The 25,528-nt window shown below is 41.0% G+C and overlaps 1 protein-coding gene across 4 annotated transcripts; it reads left to right on the top strand.

Annotated features, from left to right (window-relative positions):
* Window positions 1-681: 681 nt before the first annotated feature.
* LOC109899435 (interaptin) lies at window positions 682-18,473 on the top strand. Of its 4 annotated transcripts, none has more exons than XM_020494676.2 (17): window positions 682-1,602; window positions 1,860-1,952; window positions 2,137-2,358; window positions 2,526-2,675; window positions 4,486-4,722; window positions 4,914-5,018; window positions 5,247-5,498; window positions 5,881-5,976; window positions 8,490-8,714; window positions 11,354-11,465; window positions 11,704-11,727; window positions 12,903-12,952; window positions 13,097-13,330; window positions 14,581-14,706; window positions 14,946-15,182; window positions 15,261-15,365; window positions 15,567-18,473. In XM_020494676.2, exons 1-17 carry the CDS (start codon window positions 1,567-1,569, stop codon window positions 15,600-15,602), a joined length of 2,340 nt encoding a protein of 779 aa, XP_020350265.1. In that variant the 5' UTR covers window positions 682-1,566; the 3' UTR covers window positions 15,603-18,473. The 4 variants fall into 4 exon arrangements, with proteins under 4 accessions (XP_020350265.1, XP_020350267.1, XP_031691944.1 ...); XM_020494678.2 differs by having other exon boundaries at window positions 1,863-1,952; window positions 15,567-18,471; XM_020494677.2 differs by having other exon boundaries at window positions 775-1,602; window positions 13,100-13,330; window positions 15,567-18,465.
* The last annotated feature ends 7,055 nt before the right edge of the window (window positions 18,474-25,528 follow it).

A 25,528-nucleotide genomic window follows, 5' to 3' on the forward strand; every position in this document is an offset into this window, starting at 1 on the left:
TATATATGAGCGTATGTTCCGAATATATTAAAATGTTACAGGTGTCAAGCTTATGGGTATGTGGCAGCAGTGTGTATAAAGGAAGGTCCAAGGTGTGAGAAATGTGCAGAAGGGCATGAGACAAGGGAATGTGTAGTATTGGGGAAAGTAGTGGAATGTGTTAACTGTAAGGGTGCCTATGGAGCTGGGGATCAGAAATGTCCCGTGCGAGAGAAGCAGATTGCTGTTTCCAGGGGTACAGTAGTGCAGAAGTTGTCATATACTGAGGCATTGAATAAAGTAGAGGAAGATGGGTTAAGGGGGAGGAGTGGTGAGAGTAGTAGAGATATACCAGTACAGAGGGATAGGCCAAAAGGTAATATGTTTCAGTAAAATGGGATTTTTTGCATTTATAGCAATGGTTATTAATTGTACTGTAGGGATGAATCGGAAGTCTCAGGAAATTGAGGTTGTGGTGGCAGCTGCATAGCGGTATTTGGGTGTGCGAGACTTGACAGCAGAAGAGTTACAGGGTGTGTTAAGTGGTGATGTCCCATCTTTTCCTGATGATGGCATGAGGTAGGAATACATTAAATGTAATGGAGTTGTACTCCAGTCTAGTAGGTGGCGGTAATGCAACAAATTGGATGCCAACCACCGTTATACCTCATAGAAGACGAAGAAGAAGAAGAAGAAGAAGAAGAAGAAACTCACAAACGCTCTGACGTTTTGAAGGCCGTGAGGCGGATACGTTAACTCAAATCGGACAAATACACATGGTTAGCCGATGTTATTGCGAGTGTAGCGAAACGCTGAATAAAGAGCAGTGATACTATCAGGAACTGTGTACGGGTTCCTCCTTTTTTCACTGTTTCCAAAACTAAAATATGTTACAAACAGAGTGGACAATGTTTTTTTTAGAAAAACATTTTAGAAACGTTGCCAACGTTTCTAAAATGTCGTTCTTTAGAAGGAGTGCATGTGCGAATTGAGTTATTATACACGTTATATAGTCGTTTACTAACGGAAATACGCAAATATATGCTAGAACGCGCCAATAGGCTCTCGCTAGCTCGTGTTTGGCTCCGCCCACCTCGTTGTTTGTTCTAACCACTAGGAGTCATTTGCCGACGTTGGAAAGTACCGACGGTGGTCTATATTTTGGTACGCTAGCAGTACAAGAAACAAAACCAACAACTGCGCTGTAGCAGTACAGTGACGTGTTTTATTAAGACTGCACCGGAAATATCGCACGTTAGTAACCTGCAGTGACTCAACTACTGTGGCTCAAACTATTGATATTTTGAATCAGAAAAAATTAAGTTGTCTAATCTGTGGGTTTACTGAATCCGGTGAGAATTCCCTGTGTACAGAGTTACTGCAAATTATGTATTGGTAACTGGGATCAGGATGACCAAAGTAACCTTACCAGATATGCTTCCAGTGCAGAGACCTACACCCCAATACCTGTACTAAACACAAACACCAAGTTTGATGAAATTGAAAAAAGGAAGAAGACTGGATTGCAAATGGATGACACTGGATCTGGAAACATAGTCATATACTGAGGAAATACTCAGCAAAGATATGCTGAGAAATCAGCACCTGGTTAACAAGAAAAAGGTATGGATAATAACATGTTCCTGTCTGCAGTGACTAAACTACATGGAGTATCATTGAATGTTTCACAGTATGAAATTATCCTACGTGTACATTGTACTTTACATGTCATGTGAGTTCAGTGAATTACACATGCCCCTCCCATCTACCAGAGAAGGCAAAGACACATTTCTATCTATCACAACATAACATTCAGGAAGAGTGTATGTTGTAATACCACGGTAGTTATTGCCTCAATACCAGTGTGTGTTTGTCCACAGAAGAAGATGAGTGGGACCAAGAAGACATGCAAACAAGAAACCCAGTCACCAGCTCCCTCTTCCAGTGGACAGGCTGTGGAAAAACAGAACTTTGTAAGTCCAGAGTTTATATGTACACAGTAGGTACATGTGTGTTCAGTGATTCCCTCCTGATTAAATTGTTGGTGATATCACACTGCCCCCTAATTGTTTCTCTGACCTCCTTACCCTCTTTAACTTTGATGTCTGTCACTGCCTCACCTGTCCCCCAATTTATAACTTGAAGAATGATTTTCAGGATCCAGAGCCAGAGAAGACACAGGAACTGTATGCTCAAATGGATTACATCCTGGATAGGGTAAATCAAAACAACTTCCAGCAATCGATGTTGGCAATTACTGAGTTCACCATTAACACAGAGGCCAGACTGAAGGGCATCATTCACCTCATATATGAGAGGGCCCTGGCACATCCTACCAGGTCTGTGACCTATGCCAACATCTGCCACTGCCTCATGGAGGTAAGTCTATACAATTTTCTGTCTGTTTTTATTTTGTCTGTTTCTCAGAGGTGATTGCTATTTTTTGTCAAATGCCAGTGACCACACACCAAGAACAGCAGGAAATCATACATATTGTGCTTTTAACCTGTGTTTTTTTTCTCCCTTCTGCATATCTTCCTCCTCAGCTTAGAGTACCCAGCGCTGCCAAACCAGGAGTGACAGTAAATTTCCGCACGCTGTTTCTGAACCGAGTCCAAGCAAACTTTGAGAACATGGCGAGAAACAGTTGCGAAATCTTCCGGCAAAAACAGGAGATGGTGGATGCCATCACCAAGGTAGCACATCCATCCCTTCAGAGACTGTCGACTACATTATAGACCAACATTTTGAAACATCTTTTTGTGATATTCTAATCTGATCTAAATGATATTCATTCCTCTGTATGATTTTAATGCTTTGATGTGCGATTGATTATGTTGCCCTAACTGTGCATTGGTAATACACTGCTCCAAAAAATAAAGGGAACACTTAAACAACACAATGTAACTCCAAGACAATCACACTTCTGTGAAATCAAACTGTCCACTTAGGAAGCAACACTGATTGACAATAAATTTCACATGCTGTTGTGCAAATGGAATAGAAAACAGGTGGAAATTATAGGCAATTAGCAAGACACCCCCAATAAAGGAGTGGTTCTGCAGGTGATAACCACAGACCACTTCTCAGTTCCTATGCTTCCTGGCTGATGTTTTGGTCACTTTTGAATGCTGGCGGTGCTTTCACTCTAGTGGTAGCATGAGATGGAGTCTACAACCCAACAAGTGGCTCAGGTAGTGCAGCTCATCCAGGAGGGACCATCAATGCGAGCTGTGGCAAGAAGGTTTGCGGTGTCTGTCAGCGTAGTGTCCAGAGCATGGAGGCGCTACTAGGAGACAGGCCAGTACATCAGGAGACGTGGAGGAGGCCGTAGGAGGGAAACAACCCAGCAGCAGGACCGCTACCTCCGCCTTTGTGCAAGGAGGAGCAAGAGGAGCACTGCCAGAGCCCTGCAAAATGACCTCCAGCAGGCCACAAATGTGCATGTGTCTTCTCAAACGGTCAGAAACCGACTCCATGAGGGTGGTATGAGGGTCCGACACCGTGCAGGACGTTTGGCATTTGCCAGAGAATAACAAGATTGGAAAATTCACCACTGGCGCCCTGTGCTCTTCACAGATGAAAGCAGGTTCACACTGAGTGACAGACGTGACAGTCTGGAGACGCCGTGGAGAACGTTCTGCTGCCTGCAACATCCTCCAGCATGACCGGTTTGGCGGTGGGTCAGTCATGGTGTGGGGTGGCATTTCTTTGGGGGGCCGCACAGCCCTCCATGTGCTTGCCAGAGGTAGCCTGACTGCCATTAGGTACCGAGATGAGATCCTCAGACCCCTTGTGAGACCATATGCTGGTGCGGTTGGCCCTGGGTTCCTCCTAATGCAAGACAATGCTAGACCTCATGTGGCTGGAGTGTGTCAGCAGTTCCTGCAAGAGGAAGGCATTGATGCTATGGACTGGCCCGCCCGTTCCCCAGGCCTGAATCCAATTGAGCACATCTGGGACATCATGTCTCGCTCCATCCACCAACACCACATTGCACCACAGACTGTCCAGGACTTGGCGGATGCTTTAGTCCAGGTCTGGGAGGAGATCCCTCAGGAGACCATCCACCACCTCATCAGGAGCATGCCCAGGCGTTGTAGGGAGGTCATACAGGCATGTGGAGGCCACACACACTACTGAGCCTCATTTCGACTTGTTTTAAGGACATTACATCAACGTTGGATCAGCCTGTAGTGTGGTTTTCCACTTTAATTTTGAGTGTGACCCTAAATCCAGACCTCCATGGGTTGATAAATTTGATTTCCATTGATCATTTTTGTGTGATTTTGTTGTCAGCACATTCAACTATGTAAAGAAAAAAGTATTTAATAAGAATATTTCAATCATTCAGATCTAGGATGTGTTATTTTAGTGTTCCCTTTATTTTTTGAGCAGTGTATATTGTGGTGCTATTCCCTTCAATTGATAATTGGAACATGGTTTGTTATCTAACTAGTAACAATTTGTATAGTTTAACTTGTTAACTTTCCTTATTCCTTCCAGGAGGAGGAGCGCCAGCGAGTGTGGGAGGAGCTGGAGGAGGCCAAGACCGAGGAGCGGAGGCAGTCGCTAGGCAATATCAAGTTAATGTGTGAGTTGTTCAAGTTGAAGATGCTGACTGAGCACGTCATGCACGACGTCATCGTACAGCTGCTGAAGAACCAAGATGATAACTCTCTGGAGGGTCTCTGCACATTACTCTACACCATCGGCAAGGACTTGGACTTTAAGAAGGCCAGGGTACAGAATTTTGTCTGTCCATCCATGCATCCGTCTGTCTGTTTTTGAACAAAATAAAAACATTTTATTTTGTATCCATGACAGCAAAATTAATGGCATTTTTAGTCCACATTTTGGGATTGATCAATCCAATAGATTCAGATCTATAAATCAGTCAACTACATTCACTTGGCCTGTCTATACTTCCACAGCCCAGAATGGATCAGTACTACAACATGATTGTGAAGATTATGAAGAATAGGACAACCTCCCCCAGAATCACAAGCATGCTGCAGGATGTGCTGGACCTCCGAAAGGTATGACCATTTATTTGTCTACCTCTTTAAACACCCATATCTACCCTCTTAGTTGTTTCATTTTCTTGTTCTATGCTATTAAACCCATATTATGTGGTTTTATATGTATCAATTGTAGGAATTACAGTTCTATCAATTCTATAATATTACAGATTATTGCATTGCCAAAATGTAATGTTTTAGATGAGTGATGTAATGTTTCTGTTGTGTGTGTATTTCTCTCTCCAGAAAGAAACGGCCCAGCTTGGTGAGTTGGTGGAAAAGATGGAGAAGACCGGGCTGCAAGCTGACAATGATGCTGAGAAACACACGGGACCTGGAGACACAGAACCTGTTTTGCGTCCTCACTATAAGTCATTAGCCATGAAGAATCAGAAGCTGATCAGCACATCTATACCACTACAGGAGAACACATGTCCTCATCATGATGATAAGCTGAAAGCTGAAGACTCAGCTGCTGCTTTGGGGGCTACCAAAAAGGTGTGGATGGGATACCATTATAGGCTTAGTATAAGAGGTACATAGATATGTGGCAGGCTGTTAATTGAAATGCATTCATGACTACCTCATGAAGCTGGTTGAGAGAATGCCAAAAGTGTAGAAAGCTATCTTCAAGGCAAAGGGTGGCTAAGAGTTTAACACTCTTTTTTGGTTACTACATGATTCCATGTATGTTATTTCATAGTTTTGATGTCTTCACTATTATTCTACATTTTAGAAAATAGTCAAAATTAAGAAAAACACTGGAATGAGTAGGTGTGTCCAAACCTTTGACTGGTACTGTATCTGTATCTATCAGAAAGGGATGTGGTTTGATCCATTGTGTGATGTCAATTACAACTATCTGTATGTTTGTCCACAGAAAAAGGTGAATGTGCAGTTGAAGACATGCCAACAGATAATCCAGGAGAGAGAGGAGGAACTACAGAAACTGAGACAGGAAGTGGAGTCTCTAAAGGTGTGACATTAGCTGACTGATGGAGTCCTGGATAACTGCACACATGTAGGGTGTCTGAAAGTGGTTGTGTCAACAGAAGTGGAAGGATCAACAGAAGTGGTTGTATGGAAAGTGAATCATGTAATTGGGCAGATTTGTAGCCACTCAAGACCATTTTGCGTGGCTGATTGGGCTGCACGATGAGTCTATTGTTGACAACTGTAGCATTTTAGCTAAGCCTAAACCTGTTCCTAACCTTAACCTCATTCTCCTAACCTGCCACGTTAATTATTCTAACCTGCCACGCATTTTAGCTAACCCTAACCCTTTTCCTAACCTTATCCTCATTCTCCCAACCTGACACTTTAATTCTCCTAATCTGCTACGTTAGTTCTCTTCACCTGCTATGTAAACATTAAGCTGGTCTAACGGATAGTGGAGCACTAATGTTAGACCCATCACAGTTGGTCCACACACTACTTTTGCAACGCCCACTTTCAGAAACACTCCCAAGTATGCAGTCACCCACACTGTGTGATGAGCTGTTTTAGGGCTCGTCTATGGGTGAATCTCAATTGTTAGCTTTTTTTATTTGCATTTATTTTGGGTAACCAACATGCATTGCATTCGGAAAGTATTCAGACCTCTTGACATTTTCCACTTTTTGTTACGTTACAAACTTATTCTAAAAAGTTTTTTCCACTCATCAATCTACACACAATACCCTATAATGACAAAGCAAAAAACGTTTAAAAAAACAACATTTTTGGTAATTTATAAAAAAGTTAACTGGAAATATCAAACCCTTTACTCAGTACTTTGTTGAAGCACCTTTTGGAAGCGATTGCAGCCTCAAGTCTTCTTGGGTATCATGCTACAAGCTTGGCACACCTGTATGTGGGGAGTTTCTCCCATTCTTCTCTGCAGATCCACTCAAGTGCTGTCAGGCTGGTGACCGATGTGGTAAACACCTCAATGTTATCAGATAAATCCCGGAACATATTCCAGTATGTGCTAGCAAAACAGTCCTGTAGCTTAGCATCCACTTCATCGGACCACTACCGTATTGAGCACATCACTGGTACTTCCTTTTTGCGTTTTCGCTTGTAAGCAGGAATCAGGAGGATGCAGTTATGATCAGTTTTGCTAAATGGAGGGTGAGGGAGAGCCTTGTATTTTTTTGTGTGTGTGGAGTAAAGGTGATCAAAGATTATTTTTGTCACCTCTAGTTGCACAGGTGAAATGCTGATAAAAGTGAGCTGAAACGGATTTCAGTTTCCCTGCATTAAAATCACCATCCGTGATGGAGGCACCGCACAATTGGCCCAGCGCCATCTGGGATAGGGGAGGGTTTGGCCGGATGGGATGCCCTTGTCCCATCGCTCTCTAGCGACTCCTTGTGGTGGCAGGGCGCGTGCAAACTGACTTCGGTCGCCAGATGTACGGTGTTTCCTCCAACACATTGGTGTGGCTGGCTTCCAGGTTAAGGGAGCAGTGTGCCAAGAAGCAGTGTGGCTTGGCGGGGTCGTATTTCGGGGAGGATGCATGGCTCTCGACCGTCCCCTATCCTGAGTCCGTACGGGTGTTGCAGCGATGGGACAAGACTGTAACTACCAATTTGAGGATATGAAATTGGGGAGAAAAAGGGGTAAAAAGTACCAATAATAAATACAAAAATCACTGACCACAAGAAGCGCTGCTTCTGGATGTGCATTTTTTTGTTTGCTTATTGCTCTATACAGCTTGTTGAGTGCAGTCTTAGTGCCAGCATTGGTTTGTGGTGGTAAATAGACAGCTGCGAAGTATACAACTTAGAGGAGCAAAAACTAGAGACTTGCTATTAACAAAGAGACACACCCCCCCATCCCCTAGTCTTACCCGAGGCTGCCGTCCTGTCTAGACGATGCATGGAGAAACCCACGAGATATCTCTTATCCATGACCTTGTTCAGCCAAGACTCGGAGAAACATAGGATATTATAGTTCTTTAGGTCTCGTTGAAAGGATAGTCTCGAATGGAGTTCATCCAGTTTGTTCTCCAGTGACTGCACATTCGCCATCAGAACAAAGGGAAATGGCCGTCTATTTGTTCGCCGACGTAATCTCATTAGCATGCCGCCTCGCCTGTCTCTTTGTAGCCGCTGCTTCCTCTTTCAAGTCCCAGGGATTAGGGCCTGGTACAAAGTAAGAAGAACGTCTAGAGCTGCTGACTCGTTGAAGTAGAAATCTTCATCCAAATTGAGTTTAGTGATCGATGCTCTGATGTCCAGAAGCCGTTTTCGATCATAGGACATTATGGCGGAGACATTATGTAACAAAAAGTTAAGATCAGCATTAAAAAACACAAATTAGCAGTATTTGTCAGGAACCCGTAAAACGTCAGCTATCCCCCGCAGCCCATCAATCATGACGGGGAGTATGCAAGTCAATACTTTGGGGGAAGTGCTGAGTATTCGGGACGCAGACAATGCTTACCAAAGTTTCTGAGCCAAATGTCTCAACAAGATGCCTCTTTCTCTCTCTGTCTTTTGATAGTGCTTATCACAGGCTACAATAGAGGACAGCGAGAGGTTCTTCACCAAGCTGATTGAGACAAGGTGCTCAGAGGTGAGAGAGGTGATCCAAGCTAAAGAGAAGGAGATGGTGAGTGAGGCTGAGGGACTCCTACAGACACTGGAGCAGGAGCTTGATGAGCTGAAGAGAACCGAAACAGAGGGTAGACAGCTTCCACACATAGAGGTCTACCCCCATTTCCTACAGGTAAAATCAATAGCGCTCGAATAAAGTGCTACAGATGTTTACAAGCACATTTTGAAGTGTGTAAAGTTTGAACATTTATAAGGGGAAATGTTTGGATCAGTTTTGAACAAAGGTATTTATTTTCTCTGTATTGGTCAGTCAATATCATTCAGCACTTATACTATAGACAACTTCAGCTGGGGATAAAGACCCATTTGGGAATACAGGAATACTTAACCCTATATCATCATTTACACTAGACCTCTTGTTTTGGATTGTAGAACACAACCTGGAAAAGGAAATCAGAATGTTGAAATGGTTTGCGTTTGATTCAAAATTTAAACCAGGTATCTACGATAAAACATTTAAGGAATGTGCTGAGAGAGGCATGACAGCATTGTGTGCCATTGTAGAGGATGAAGAACTCTGTTTTCATTCCAAGGAGAAATGTGCGATGGAAAACCAAGATTTCTTCAGATACTTACAGTTAATGGACTATTTTGAAAAAGAGAAAAAAATGACAGAGCCTTCTTTCATACCACGTATGACTATCCATGTGATTCGAAATGCATATAAACAGGCAATGTCGAAGACAACCTCTTCACTGTGTCATGGCCTGATAGACTCAACTCGTTATATTAAAGCAAAATGGGAAAAGGAACTGAATATAGACATCTCAGAGGAAGACTGGGACAATATATGCAGTACCCAACATACAGTGCATTCAAAAAGTATTCAGACCCCTTGACTTTCCACATTTTGTTACATTTACAGCCTTATACTAAAATTGATTACTGTTTTTTCCCTCGTCAATCTACACACAATACCCCATAATGACAACGCAAAAACAGATTTTTAGGCATTTTTGCAAATGTATTCAACTTAAACAGATCACATTTACATAACTATTCAGACCCATTACTCAGTACTTTGTTGAGGCACCTGTAGCAGCGATTACGGCCACGAGTCTTCTTGGGTATGACGCTACAAGCTTGGCACACCTGTATTTGGGGAGTTTCTCCCATTCTTCTCTAAAGACCCTCTCAAGCTCTGTCAGGCTGGATGGGGAGCGTCACTGCACAGCTATTGTCAGGTCTCTCCTTTGATGTTAGATCGGGTTTATGTCCCGAAGCCACTCATGCGTTGTCTTGGCTGTGTGCTTAGGGTTGTTGTCCTGTTGGAAGGTGAACCTTCACCCCAGTCTGAGGTCCTGAGTGCTCTTCATCAAGGATCCCTGTACTTTGCTCTGTTAATCTTTCCCTCGGTTCTGACTAGTCTCCCAGTCCCTGCCTCTGATAATCTTGTTTCACATGGTCTGAGAGTCCTTTAGGTGCCTTTTGACAAACTCCAAGTGGGCTATCGTGCCTTTTACTGAGAAGTGGCTTCAGTCTGGCCACTCTACCATAAAGGCCTGATTGGTGCAGAGATGGTTGTCCTTCTGGAATGCTCTCATCTCCACAGAGTAACTCTGGAGCTCTGTCAGTGACCATCGGATTCTTGGTCACCTCCCTGACCAAGGCCCTTCTCTCCCGATTGGTCAGTTTGGCCAGGCGGCCAGCTCTAGGAAGAGTCTTGGTGGTTCCTAACTTCTTCCATTTAAGAATGATGAAGGCCACTGTGTTCTTGGGGACCTTCAATGCTGCAGAATTTTTTGGGGTATTCTTCCCCCGACACTATCCTGTCTCGGAGCTTTATGTATATTTCCTTCGACCTCATGGCTTGGTTTTTTCTCTGACATGCACAGTCAACTGTGGGACCTTATATAGACAGGTGTCCAATCAATTGATTTCACCAAAGGTGAAACCAAAGTTTTACAAACATCTCAAGGTTGATCAATGGAAACAAGATGCACCTGAGCTCAATTTCGACCCTCATAGAAAAGGGTCTGAATATATATAAGAAAAATGTAAACCTGTTTTTGCCTTGTCATTATGGGGTATTGTGTGTAGATTGAAGATTTTTCATTAATTTAATCAATTTTAGAATACAGCTATAATGTAACAAAATTTAGAAAAAGAAAGGGGTCTGAATGCACTGTACTTCTTAAAACTCAAGAACATGGAGAGTTCTGTTGGAGAAACAAGTCGTTTTTTTATCACACCTAGAATCAAAAGTCAACAGCTAACTATACAACAGCCATGCTGGCAGCTGTGTGGCTATGTAGATGCCAACCACACCCATTTATTTTGTCCCAGAGAATGTGATGGGCAGTCACAAATACTTGTTAAAGGCACCTTGCTCCAAGTAAAAAAGCCATTACCAGGAACTGGTATAAAGTAGAAGCCCCAAAATGATAATCCAAGAAATCTTTAAAATGGAAAGCTTGACATACATATACCTTAAGACTCCAAAATCCTTTATTCGAAAGTAACTGGGAGAAATTGACATCATTCACAAACCAGGAAGACTTGATTAATTAATATCTTGTGAACCTTTAGTTCATTGTTTTGATCTGTTTTTGATGAACTTTTTTGAAAAGGTATTATAAATATATATTTAAACAATAATATAGCAAACTTCTATCTCTGCTCACTACATATAACTATTTATATGAACACCTTATATGTTGACTTTTACCATGTCGCGGTGTATTAAGAAGTTTTTCTGAAATGGGTTTGTGGTATATCTGATGTCCTGCATGTTTCCTTGTCTGTTTGTAGAAATTGCCCAGCATCACTGAGGCGTTTGAAGAAGTGAGGACATGTGCCTCTGAAATGCAAAAGCAATTTGAAGATTCCTCCAAGTTGCAATTTGTGGAGTTTTCTAAATCAGGTGCTTATTTTAGGTCTGCAAAATTCCAGTATTTTTCCCAACATGCCCAGATTCTCCAGAAATCCTGGTTAGAGGAATTTAGATTCCCTGCTTATTCCTTCCTTATACAGGGAATCTGCCAACCTGAGAATATTGGTTAAATTACTGGGATTTTTGCAACCCAAGGCCTACTATTTCTGTCCACAAGCCAAATTCCTTCATACATTAACACTTTTTTTTTCTCTATTTCTTTCAACAGTTGAAGAAAGTCTGGGACCATACAGTAAGTACCCAGCTAGCACAACGTTCTGAGAACCATATGTTTCTTAGATCTTGGTGAGAGCGTGGTTGTCCTATGGTTAGTTTACATACAACCTTCCCACCACGTTCTGGGAATGGTGCAGATTACCCAACTAGCACATAATGTTCTGAAAACCATATGTTTCTTTGGTGAGAATTTCAGTACTTCATCTTAACATTTCCTACAGGTTTCCTCATGGTTCTATTTCAAATAATGTTCTCAAATTGTTCCAAGAATGTTTTAAGAAACAACGTTTTTCTGTGGGAATTTCAGTACTTCATGATAAAGTTTTCTACAGGTTTCCTCAATGTTCTATTTAAAGTCATGTTCTCAGAACATTAAGAAAACTTTCTATTAAAAAAAACAAAAGAAAACATTAGTAACATTTAAAAACAATTCTAAGAATTGTATTTAAAAACATATATTTCCTATCTTGTTAAGTGTGTTCATGTGTGTTGGCCGCACCCACTAATTGGCCACACCTGATTTTGATGAGTGCTTGTTCCCTTTGAAATGTGGTCTGTTTAAATAAACTAAAATGAACAGTTTTGTGTGAGTAAAAAAAACATGGCGTGATAGCTCCGTCGTGGTGGCACTGTGGACTAATTCCAAGATCATAGGTTCAAGTCTCACTGACGGCATACCACAATTAAAAATGTGTTTGCATGATTAAAGCTTAAGCAAAATAATGTCCATGTGTCCTATCTATGCTTGGAATTAAAATCAGTTAAATGAAATTAGCAGTGTTGAAACATTCTCAGAACGTTATTTAATTACCTATAATTTTAGTTCTCAGAATGTTAATACCACCTCCCAGGAAAACTTTCAGGGAAACATAGTAAAACGCTCTCAGAACCTCCTTGAAAAATTAATGTACGTTCCCTGAACAGGCTACGTTTTCACTTCCATTCAATACTTAATTTTAAAAAACGTTCAGTTTTACCAGTCAGGAAACGTATGACTTTGTTTCCAGAACTAATGGGAAACCAAAAATGTACGTTCCCACAACTTCCAAGGAACCAAATGTGCTAGATGGGTAGTACCATCACAGAACAATTACTGCCATAAAGTGAAGGACCTAACATACAGGACTGACATACAACCTCCTCTTTCTTCTTGTTTTCATTTCCTCTCTTTCTCTCTCTTCTCCCTCTCAGCTATCAGTTCTCTTAGCACTAGCAGACAGGCAGTGGAAGAAAAGGACTTGGTAAGATCTGGTCAGATTAATATATACATGTGTAATACGCTCCTGGTTGAATAACGATGGAGATAATATCTGTTGGTGATGCTGCCCCTTTATTATTTAACTCTGCCTACTCCCTCTTCTGCCCCCTTAACGTATTACTTGAAGCAGGACCTTGTGGACCTAGAGACAGTGAAGACAGAGGAAATGTATGAACAAATGGATAACATCCTGACCAGCCTGACTCCCAAGAACTTCCATCAGTCAATGAAGGTAGTGAGTGCATTCACCATTGACACAGAGGACAAACTCCAGGGCATCATTGACTCTATATATGAGAGGGCCATCTTAAACCCTACCAGCGCAGAGGTCTATGCAAAGGTGTGCAACCAACTCAAGGGGGTACGTATGCATCTGTACAAGTCTCCATGTGTGTATTTGTGTTTGCCTGTCACCAACAGCTGTTTATTGTTTTTAATACAATTTTACCAGCTCTTAGGGCAACATACACTGAGTGTACAAAAGGAATTAGGAACACTTTTTCCATGACAGACTGACCTGGTAAAAGCTACAATCCGTTATTGATGTACTTGTTAAATCCACTTCAATCAGTGTAGATGAAGGAGAGGGAAGGATTTTTAAGCCTTGAGACAATTGAGATGTGAATTGTGTATGTGAGACAAAAAATGTAAATGCTTTTGAACGGGATATGGTAGTAGGTGCCAGGCGCACCGGTTTGAATGTGTCAAGAACTGCAACACTGCTGGGTTTTTCACGCTCAACTGTTTCCTGTGTATTGAGAATAGTCCACCACCCAATGGACATCCAGCCAACATGACACAACTGTGGGAAGCATTGGAGTCAACATTTTCAAGTATTGTGGTGGCAACATGTTATGGGTGTGCTTGTCACCGGCAGCAACTGGGGAGTTTGTCAAGATCAAAATGCATTTGAAAGGTTTAAGGAAAACCCGCCATAGTCTTCTACAAACTTAACCATGGGATAGAGTTCCCTTTTAGTGGGACAGTTAAGCACATTTTAATGCAAAAAACACACCAATGGCTTTCCAATAGGTATTGAGTGTTTCTGAGTGGTACAGTATCAACCCCCTGACTTAAATCTGCGTGAAAAATATATAGACAAGGTTTGAGTATTGCTGTCCATCAATGATTCTCAATTCTCAAAAGCAATTTTGACTAAAAACAATGCCCTAAGAGTTATGTGATGTTTGTAGAATCTTATTCAAAATTATTCACAGCTGTAATGGCTGCAAAAGGTGCTTCCACCAAGTATTGGGCTAACTCTGCGGTGTGAAGACATACGCAATCAATATTTCTTCACATTACAATTTTTATTAATTTGTCTTTCATTTTGAAAATGTGAAGTAGTTTGTGTAGATCTGTAGGAAGAAATCCAGATTTTGAACCCTTCTGTTATTTGAAGGCAGCAAAAATGTGAAGACTGTGTGCAAGGGGTGTAGACCTTCACTAGTGACTGTATATCTACCAAATAAGTATCCAATACAGTAATGTAATAGTGGTCAATGTTCAGAATCTAATCCGAACTAATTCAAATCTAACTCTGTCTCTCTCGCTCCATAATCGGATAACCCGTTAATGAGTTTTTGTCTCCTATATATCCTGCCCTTTCAGCTCAAAATACCTGGAGTGACAGTAAATTTCCGCAAGCTGCTGCTGAACCAATGCCAGAAGGGCTTTGAGAAGGATAATAGAAAGATCTTAAAAGAAAAGCAGAGGGAACTCGACACCACCACTGAGGTTGCACCTCATACAGCAACATTTCATCTTTGAGATGTCAAAATCCACATTACATCAACTTTATTTCTCTTCATAATACCTTATTATTTTATAAACATTTGTAATTGATTAACTTTACATTGATATTACATTTAAAGTATTCCCTTCAACTGATCATTGTAACACTTGTACCTTGTTTAGTCCAATGCCATTTGTATTAGTACAAGGCAGGCTGAACAGATATCCTGATTTCCTTCCAGGAGGAGGACCGTCAGCGACTGAGGGAGGAGCTGGAGGAGGCTAAGGCAGAGGGGCAGCGGGAGTTGCTATGCAACATCACATTCATCTGCCATTTGTTCAAGTTGAAGATGATGACCGAGGGCCTCATAGACTACTGCATCGTAAAGCTAATAAAGGATGGAGATGATGATTCGCTAGAGGGTCTGTGCACAATACTCTTCACCATTGGCAAAGACTTGGACTCTGAGAAGAACCAGGTCTGTCTGTATGGATTTATTGATGTGCGTCTGTTTGTAAGTCAATAGCATTCACTTAGCCGGTCTATACTTCCACAGCCCAGAATGGATGAATACTACACCCAGATTAATCTGATACAGGAGAGAAGGAGGACCTCCCCCAGAATCCGCTATATGCTTCAAGATGTGCTGAACCGTAGAACGGTATGACCAGCTACCCCACAACCTCCACTACCTGTTATGTTTGTTCTGTGTCTTTGGTTGTCTGTCTGTCTGTCTGTCTCTCTCTCTCTATTTCTCCCCCTCCCCCTCTCACCTATTCTCTAATCTTTTAAAGCACTGATATTAGATTCTTGTTCATGTCTGATGTAATGTTTCACTCACAATTCCACTTTCTCTCTCCAGCTCCATTTGTACAAGGGCCATAAGGAAGACCATTGAAGACCAGGACCATGTGTTTTTACAATTCCTCTGTCCTGTGTCTGTGTTCTTTTGCCCATCTTAATCTGTTTTCTTTTAATTGGCCAGTCTGAGATATGGCTTTTTCATTGCAACTCTGCCTAGAAGGCCAGCATCCCTGAGTTGCCTCTTCTCTGTTGATGTTGAGACTGGTGTTTTGCGGGTACTATTTATTGAAGCTGCCAGTTGAAGACTTGTGAGGCGCCTGTTTCTCAAACTAGACACTCTAATGTACTTGTCCGCTTGCTCAGTTGTGCACCGGGGCCTCCCACTCCTCTTTATATTCTGGTTAGAGCCAGTTTTCACTGTTCTGTGAAGGGAGTAGAACACAGCGTTGTACAAGATCTTCAGTTTCTTAGCAATTTCTCACATGGAATATCCTTCATTTCTCAGAACAAGAATAGACTGGCTTGTTTCAGAAGAGAGTTCTTTGTTTCTGGCCATTTTGAGCCTGTAATCGAAGCCACAAATGCTGATGCTCCAGGTACTCAACTAGTCTAAAGAAGGCCAGTTTTATTGCTTCTTTAATCAGCACCACAGTTTTCAGCTGTGCTAACGTAATTGCAAAGGGGTTTTCTAATGATCAATTAGCCTTTTAAAATGATGAACTTGGATTAGCTAACACAACGTGCCAATGGAACACAGGAGTGATGGTTGCTGATAATGGGCCTCTGTACGCCTATGAAGAAATTCGATACAAAATCAGCCGTTTCCAGCTACAATAGTAATTTACAATATTAACAATGTCTTTACTGTATTTCTGATCCATTTGATGTTATTTTAACGGACAAACAAATGGCTTTTCTTTCAAAAACAAGGACATTTTTAAGTGACCCCAAACTTTTGAACGGTAGTGTATAGAGTCCAATCACAAGAACTGAACATAGCCTGTGGTACACTCCTACTCTGTTGGAATGAGCGACTGTTATCTTTGTCCTTGCCGTTTTGCATTGAAATGCATGTTTCTTGTGGGTTACCAGGTTTCAATTCAACCTTTTTATGCAAGTAAAGTACAGATGTAACTCCCGAGGGTCGCAGCGGTCTAAGGCACTGCATCTCAGTGCTAAATGAGTTACTACAGACCCTGGTTCCATTCTAGGCGTTTCACAACTGGCCGTGATTGGTTGTTCCATAGGGCAGTGCGCACAATTGGCCCAGCGTCCTCCGGGTTAGAGTTTGGCCGGGGTAGGCCGTCATTCTAAATAAGAATTTGTTCTTAACTGACTTGCCTAGTTAAATAAAGGTTAAATAAATAAAAATACAAATGTAGGATCTTAATTTGAGGCAGTTTGTTATAGCGGGAAGATAATCCTGCAGCAACAGTAAATGTGGATGTTTTTTGTTGGGGTTGCTGCATTTTACGTTAGGGCAAATCAAGTCTGACATTTTAAAGTGGAAATTACAAACTTTAGAAAGCTTTTTAAACCTTGAATATGCTACAAGTTTGCACTGACAGCTATGCAAGAAATTCACTTATGCACTTAAATATAAGAGTACAAGCACAGAGGTGATTGGCATCTGTGTTGGCTCTAAGATAATTTACCACATTAACCAAGGCTGTCTCTGTGCTGTGGTGGGCACGAAAACCAGATTTGGATTTTTTCAAAAATGAAAAAAATTGATTAACAATAGATTGTACTTTAGATATGCAATTAAAAACTATTTTGAAGGTGGTGGAATAGGATCGAGAAGGCAGTTGTTGCCAGGCCAGCTCATGGCTTAAGTTGTGATATCACTTTCCTGAGCATGTCTGTGTCAACCTGGGAAAATTAATCCATCGTGCCTTTGTGTGGTTGGCTAGGGCACATATCAAACTTCTCATCGGGTCTTGCTAAATGAAAGCTTGATTAACTGGCCCGGTGAGCTTGGCAGATGATGCCCGGTCCAGCAGGCTGCCCTGGATGTTGACCACTGAAGTCTCTTTAGCTAATCCACTCCCTGTACTCTATGTCATGGGCCAAAGAAAAAACACCACCTCCAGGAGAAGACACATTTTGTGCCCAGTTATCCCTCTCACTTCGCCTCTTCCACATTTCAGTTAATTATTATAGCTTCTGCCTTGGGCCAATCAGTGTAATTTTGTAAATGCTGGATCTCTATCGCAGGACGCATTACTCACCCAAGTTTTGTCGAAATTGGGCCAGTGGTGTCTGAGATCGTGTGTGACTAACGTTCAGATGGACAAATGGATGGAGACCGATCCACAGTCCCCTTCTCGGTTTCATCATGGGGGACAATAACCATTATATCGAAGTAAACTTGGAGTCACAACATGACATGCTGTCTGGTCCTCCCACAATGACTCGGGAAAGCATTGAAGTTTATTAACTTCAGGGAGGTGAAAGTGCGAGGTGATGAACTTGATGCTCCTTTCCAATCAACATCCAGGGTCTTATTCTGACATGATGATCGATGCTTGGCTGCTTTTTGACAAATAAAATATATATTTTTGGCAAATAATAATCTCATGTAGGCTATACCCCCACTGTATCTTCGAGCGGTTGGCTACAGTAGATACCACAGTGGGCACATTCGCTCTATAATGCAACATATTTTGTGGCAAAATCATCAGAGTTGAAAATGCAATGGAAACCCATTTTACTTGTATTTTTCATTTGGTACATGCAGGAATTTAACTGCAAAAGTTGTATTTATGTGCACTATGTCATCACCAACAGCCTTTTATCGGCAACAAGTCAATTTGATGGAAACATCTCTGGTGGGAAAATGCAAATATTAGAATATTTGCATGAAAATCTGTCGCCAATTGAGTGGAAACCTAGCTTGTGTTGTAATATGACTTATTTCTACTTTACTATGCTTACAAATAAAGTACCTGATGATATAAGCATAGTGGATACTGTGACTAGTCATTTACAGGGGTGACATCAGCGTTTATACAGATTAATTACAGGCATCAGTTCCAGAATTAACTTTCTAGTTCCATCCTTTAAAAATGACTTGCCAGGTAAGACCATCTGATAAAACAGTAGTATTTCCCTTTAAGCTATTTTGGCAACACCTGGATAGAGGGCAAACTTGCCCCCAAAGTTTGTTTTAGCATGGACTAGTCAATTGGGTGGGACTTCCTATGGTATTTTTTGTATCTTATTAGTATCCCCATTATCTGTTGTGAAAGCCGCAGCTACTCTCCCTGGGGTCCAGGGTCCGGATTAACAAAACTTTAAGAATACATTTCTTAACTGGCATTTTTTTCCCTTATCTTCGGACTTAAGAAGAAAGTTAAGCAAAGTTGCTATTCCTCAATAAAGTTGTTAGAAATGTTCTTAAAGTTTTACCTACGTTTCTTCCTAAGAAAAAAGTTCAGAAGAAATGGTATTCTTGAAAATAATGCTTTAGGATTTCTTCTTTTGAAATGTACTTAACTTTAGGACAGCTAAACCCTTGTCTTGAGACGAATGGGTACTTTTGTAACCATTCATGTTTTCTTGCGCCACAGAAACAGTTGGCTTCAGGATATTTAAATACAGTAATAATACAAATGAAACACGCATTATCTGGCTAGCTAGATATTAACAATATATTACAATACTCTAAGTGTTAAATAGCTGGCACTATCTCGTCAATTTGCAAAGAAGAACTTAGCTAACGATGTTAACGTTGATGCAGTCTATCACAGTGCAATCCGTTTTGTCACCAAAGCCACATATACTACCCACCATTGCGACCTGTACGCTCTCGTTGGCTGGCCCTCACTTCATACTTGTCGCCAAACCCACTGGCTCCATGTCATCTACAAGACCCTGCTAGGTAAAGTCCCCCCTTATCTCAGCTCGCTGGTCACCATAGCATCTCCCACCTGTAGCACATGCTCCAGCAGGTACAGTGCCTTGCAAAAGTATTCGGCCCCCTTGAACTTTGCGACCTTTTGCCACATTTCAGGCTTCAAACATAAAGATATAAAACTGTATTTTTTTGTGAAGAATCAACAACAAGTGGGACACAATCATGAAGTGGAACGACATTTATTGGATATTTCAAACTTTTTTAACAAGTCAAAAACTGAAAAATTGGGCGTGCAAAATTATTCAGCCCCCTTAAGTTAATACTTTGTAGCGCCACCTTTTGCTGCGATTACAGCTGTAAGTCGCTTGGGGTATGTCTCTATCAGTTTTGCACATCGAGAGACTGAATTTTTTTTCTTTTGCAGACTCCATCAGGTTTTCTTCCAGAATGGTCCTGTATTTGGCTCCATCCATCTTCCCATCAATTTTAACCATCTTCCCTGTCCCTGCTGAAGAAAAGCAGGCCCAAACCATGATGCTGCCACCACCATGTTTGACAGTGGGGATGGTGTGTTCAGGGTGATGAGCTGTGTTGCTTTTACGCCAAACATAACGTTTTGCATTGTTGCCAAAAAGTTCAATTTTGGTTTCATCTGACCAGAGCACCTTCTTCCACATGTTTGGTGTGTCTCCCAGGTGGCTTGTGGCAAACTTTAAACAACACTTTTTATGGATATCTTTAAGAAATGGCTTTCTTCTTGCCACTCTTCCATAAAGGAAAGATTTGTGCAATATACAACTGATTGTTGTCCTATGGACAGAGTCTCCCACCTCAGCTGTAGATCTCTGCAGTTCATCCAGAGTGATCATGGGCCTCTTGGCTGCATCTCTGATCAGTCTTCTCCTTGTATGAGCTGAAAGTTTAGAGGGACGGCCAGGTCTTGGTAGATTTGCAGTGGTCTGATACTCCTTCCATTTCAATATTATCGCTTGCACAGTGCTCCTTGGGATGTTTAAAGCTTGGGAAGTCTTTTTGTATCCAAATCCGGCTTTAAACTTCTTCACAACAGTATCTCGGACCTGCCTGGTGTGTTCCTTGTTCTTCATGATGCTCTCAGCGCTTTTAACAGACCTCTGAGACTATCACAGTGCAGGTGCATTTCTACGGAGACTTGATTACACACAGGTGGATTGTATTTATCATCATTAATCATTTAGGTCAACATTGGATCATTCAGAGATCCTCACTGAACTTCTGGAAAGAGTTTGCTGCACTGAAAGTAAAGGGGCTGAATAATTTTGCACGCCCAATTTTTCAGTTTTTGATTTGTTAAAAAAGTTTGAAATATCCAATAAATGTCGTTCCACTTCATGATTGTGTTTGTGTGTGAAGGGTTCGCGAGCCAACTAAAACATTTTATTCTCGAGACATAAAGCAAAAAAATACATTTAATCAAATTGAAATATCAACACTTTATTATAGTGGGCCAAATCCTATCATCCCTATCACATATGCGTATTTATTGGTTTCAAGTATGTCACTAATGTCAATGCCACATGAGAAGATATTTACGAAGTTCTTAAGAAATATATTTACGAAGTTCCTAAGAAAACTACACATTTCAAAGAACAGTTTGAGGAATTACATTTACGAACTACAGTTGAAGTCGGAAGTTTGCTTACACTTAGGATGGAGTCATTAAAACTCGTTTTTCAACCACAAACTATAGTTTTGGCAAGTCAGTTAGGACATCTACTTTCTGCATGACACAAGAAATGTTTACCAACAATTGTTTAAAGTTTATTTAACTTATCACAATTGCAGTGGGAGAAGTTTACATACACAAAATTGACTGTGCCTTTAAACAGCTTGAAAAATTTCAGAAAATTATGTCATGGCTTTAGAAGCTCCTGATTGGCTAATTGACATAATTTAAGTCAATTGGAGGTGCACCTGTGGATGTATTTCAAAGCCTACCTTCAAACTCAGCGCCTCTCTTTGCTTGACATCATGGGAAAATCAAAAGAAACCAGCTAAGACCTCAGAAAAAAAGTTTTAGACCTCCACAAGTATGGTTCATCCTTGGAAATAATTTCCAAATGCCTGGAGGTACCACGTTCATCTGTACAAACAATAGTACGCAAGTATAAACACCATGGGACCATGCAGCCTCATACCGCTCAGGAAGGAGACGCATTCTGTCTCCTAGAGATGAATGTACTTGGGTGCGAAAAGTGCAAATCAAACCCAGGACCTTGTGAAGATGCTGGAGGAAACAGGTACAAAATTATATATATCAACAGTAAAACAAGTCCTATATTGACATAACCTGAAAGGCCACTCAGCAAGGAAGAAGCCACTGCTCCAAAACCGCCATAAAAAGCCAGACTGTGGTTTGCAACTGCACATGGGGACAAAGATCGTACTTTTTGGAGAAATGTCCTCTGGTCTGATGAAACAAAAATAGAACTGTTTGGCCCTAATGACTATCATTATTTTTGAGGAAAAGGGGGGATGCTTGCAAGCTGAAGACACCATCCCAACCGTGAAGCACGGAGGTGGCTGCATCATGTTGTGGGGGTGCTTTGCTGCAGGAGGGACTGGTGCACCACAATTATGTGGATATATTGAAGAAACATCTCAAGACATCAGTCAGGAAGTTGAAGCTTGGTCGCAAATGGGTCTTTCAAATGGACAATGACCCCAGGCATGCTTCCAAAGTTGTGGCAACATGGATTAAGGACAACAAAGTCAAGGTATTAGAGTGGCCATCACAAAGCCCTGTCCTCAATCCTATAGTAAATGTGTGGGCAGAACTGAAAAAGTGTATGTGAGCAAGGAGGCCTACAAACCTGACTTGTTGTGGGAAGCTTGTGAAAGGCTACCTGAAACGTTTGACCCAAGTTAAACAATTTAAAGGCAATGCTACCAAATACTAATTGAGTGTATGTAAACTTCTGACCCACTGGGAATGTGAAGAAAAAATCTAATCTGAAAGATATCTCTACTATTATTCTAACATTTCACATTCTTAAAATAAAGTGGTGATCCTAACTGACCTAAGACAGGGTATTTTTACTTAGAATAAATGTCAGAAATTGTGAAAAACTGAGTTTAAATGTATTTGGCTAAGCTGTATGTAAACTTCCGACTTCAACTGTATCTTATGAACTTCTTATTTTCTTTCTTAAGTAGCTTCTTAATTTTTTTCGTAAGTAATGTTTCGTGAATCCGGCCCCAGGACATGAACAGTTCAAGAACAGATTTACATACATTTAAATATGTCACACTCAACCTACATGTCAATACATACACACAAAATATCTAGATCAAATAGGTATAGGTGTTGTGCCGTGAGGTGTTGCTTTATCTGTTTTTTGAAACCAGGTTTGCTGTTCATTTTAGCAAATGAGATGGAAAGGAGTTCCATGCAATAATATCTCTATATAATAATACTGTATGCTTTCTTGAATTTGTTCTGGATTTGGGGACTATGAAAAGACCCCTGGTGGCATGTCTGGTAGTGTAAGTGTGTCCGAGCTGTGCGTAAGTTCAGCGATACACAAGTTGGCTCAATTATTTATTTACTAACTAATTAAACAATTACAGAATACACAAACACACAATATCATTATACAGTAAATAGTCCCTAGAAGTCTAACAAAGCAGGACAGTTTGGTTGTAACACAGTGGCGAATTCAGAGAGGGGAGGAAGGGAGACAAAGGAGTTACTCTATCGGACGTTGGGAAGCTACACTCACGAAATACAAAATCTGAGGCACTCTAATAACCGCTCATTTGGAAAAAGAGTATGCAATTTATGTATTTACGATTGAGCTGTCCTTGATCGTCCAAATCCTTTGGTCACGGAGATGTTGAGTGTACGACTCTGGTTTGGCCTTTAGTCTGCTTGGTCTATAGAGTGGTAGATTTCTCAACCATTTGTAACGTATTCAGCTGGCACTGCACATAACTGGTCTAATATGTTAATTCTTCAGCGCGTCCTTTTAAACACTTGGGGAAAAAGGGCGTTCCATTACATTTTGCATGATCTCTGTGCTCACGTGGGTGTGGTTACTGACTTGGTAAACTTGACATGAAAAACCATTTTCTCATTTAGAAGACTTAAATCACATTTCTATCTTTTAAAAGGTATTAAGATACTTAGTCATTCATTTTAAACAACATTCAGATGCATACCTCATAATTGAGAAGTGTAGACAGAGGTACAGTCTACATCTGGTTCTACCGTCTTTCATGATGTCACAACATCAAAAATGAATTCGACATGAGGTTTCTTCTAGTATCCACTGAACATTTCCACATTCTCAAAAATGTAAATATTGTTGATCGTCCAAATCCTTTGGTCACGGAGATGTTGAGTGTACGACTCTGGTTTGGCCTTTAGTCTGCTTGGTCTATAGAGTGGTAGATTTCTCAACCATTTGTAACGTATTCAGCTGGCACTGCACATAACTGGTCTAATATGTTAATTCTTCAGCGCGTCCTTTTAAACACTTGGGGAAAAAGGGCGTTCCATTACATTTTGCATGATCTCTGTGCTCACGTGGGTGTGGTTACTGACTTGGTAAACTTGACATGAAAAACCATTTTCTCATTTAGAAGACTTAAATCACATTTCTATCTTTTAAAAGGTATTAAGATACTTAGTCATTCATTTTAAACAACATTCAGATGCATACCTCATAATTGAGAAGTGTAGACAGAGGTACAGTCTACATCTGGTTCTACCGTCTTTCATGATGTCACAACATCAAAAATGAATTCGACATGAGGTTTCTTCTAGTATCCACTGAACATTTCCACATTCTCAAAAATGTAAATATTGTTGCCTAGCCGGCACCCCCGATCTCCATCTCGGGACTGGAAAGTCATGACAATTATCAGATTCAACCGAGGTCTCCCGAGTGGTGCAGCGGTCTATGGCACTGCATCTCTGTGCTAGAGGCATCACTACAGACACCCTGGTTCATATCCAGGCTGTATCACAAATAAAATAAATCTTAGGGAATGATTTGTACCAAATAAAATTATCTTAATTTTAGAGATGTGGCATGACATTGGTAAAAATATAAAAAAGTAGAGGGCCTTAGAGAACTGCCCTGGGTACACCACATGTTTGACATTTAGAGAAGCTTCCATTAAAGAAAACCCTCTGAGTTCTATTAGATAAATAGCTCTGTCACATAATTTCTCAATTTACAATGTCAGCTAGTCAGATGTGCAGCCAGACTTATTAGCCACTCCTTTTGCCCCATCTCTTTCAACCATACCGTTTTTCAATTCCTCATCGATCCGGGTATTTTTAACAGGTGCATGTTTATCAATAATTGGAAGAAGCTATTTCATAAATTCATTAAATGTAGCGCCTGGATGCTCCTTATTGATCACATCAGATCAACAAATATTTTTTACATCATCTACATAAGGGTCACAGCAACATACTTTATATGATCTCTTGTACACTATTTTAGGCCCAGCTGTTGGAACCTTGGTTCTCCTAGATATAGCCACTATATTGTGATCACTGCATCAGTATTTGTAAAAATGTGACCTATACATGTGGATGATCTTGTTCCTGTAGTGTTTGTAAACACCCTGGTAGGTTAATTAATAACCTGAACTAGATTACAGGCACTGGTTACAGTGAGAAGCTACCTCTTGAGTGGACAGCTTGATGAAAACCATTCAATATTCAGGTCCAAAAGAAAGTAGACCTCTCTGTTTACATTACGTACACCATCTAGCATTTCACACACATGATTTAGATACTGACTTTTAGCACTTGGTGGCCAAACACTGTTAACACTTGACATGGGTTAAGGCAGGGTTATTTGAACCAGCTGTGTACTGCTAGGGCAAAAACCAAAATGTGACCCAAGTGGGGCCCCAGGACCAAGTTTGGGAAACCCTAGGTTAAGGAAGGATCACACAGAAAATAACGTCCAGATCAGCAGGAAGTATCAGCCTATGAGCAAACGTTCCAAAAAATGAAGGTGGCAGTGAATCACCAACCTTGGCTTAATACCTGTTCAAACAACACAATCCAGGTGGCAGTATGTTCCCTTTCAGTTTGTTTAGCGAGTGTCAATCAACTAATGAAAATAGAAGACAAAGAAATGTACTACTTTAACATGGAG

The sequence above is a fragment of the Oncorhynchus kisutch genome, linkage group LG11, assembly GCF_002021735.2.
Source record: "Oncorhynchus kisutch isolate 150728-3 linkage group LG11, Okis_V2, whole genome shotgun sequence".
Classification (NCBI taxonomy): domain Eukaryota; kingdom Metazoa; phylum Chordata; class Actinopteri; order Salmoniformes; family Salmonidae; genus Oncorhynchus; species Oncorhynchus kisutch.

Excerpts from the sequence above, each read along its gene's own strand:
- LOC109899435 (XM_020494676.2), top strand. The coding sequence starts at position 1,567 with ATGCTGAGAAATCAGCACCTGGTTAACAAGAAAAAG. Across the intron at positions 5,499-5,880 it reads CTTTGGGGGCTACCAAAAAG|AAAAAGGTGAATGTGCAGTT; the intron begins GTGTGGATGGGA and ends GTTTGTCCACAG. Across the intron at positions 5,977-8,489 it reads AGGAAGTGGAGTCTCTAAAG|TGCTTATCACAGGCTACAAT; the intron begins GTGTGACATTAG and ends GTCTTTTGATAG.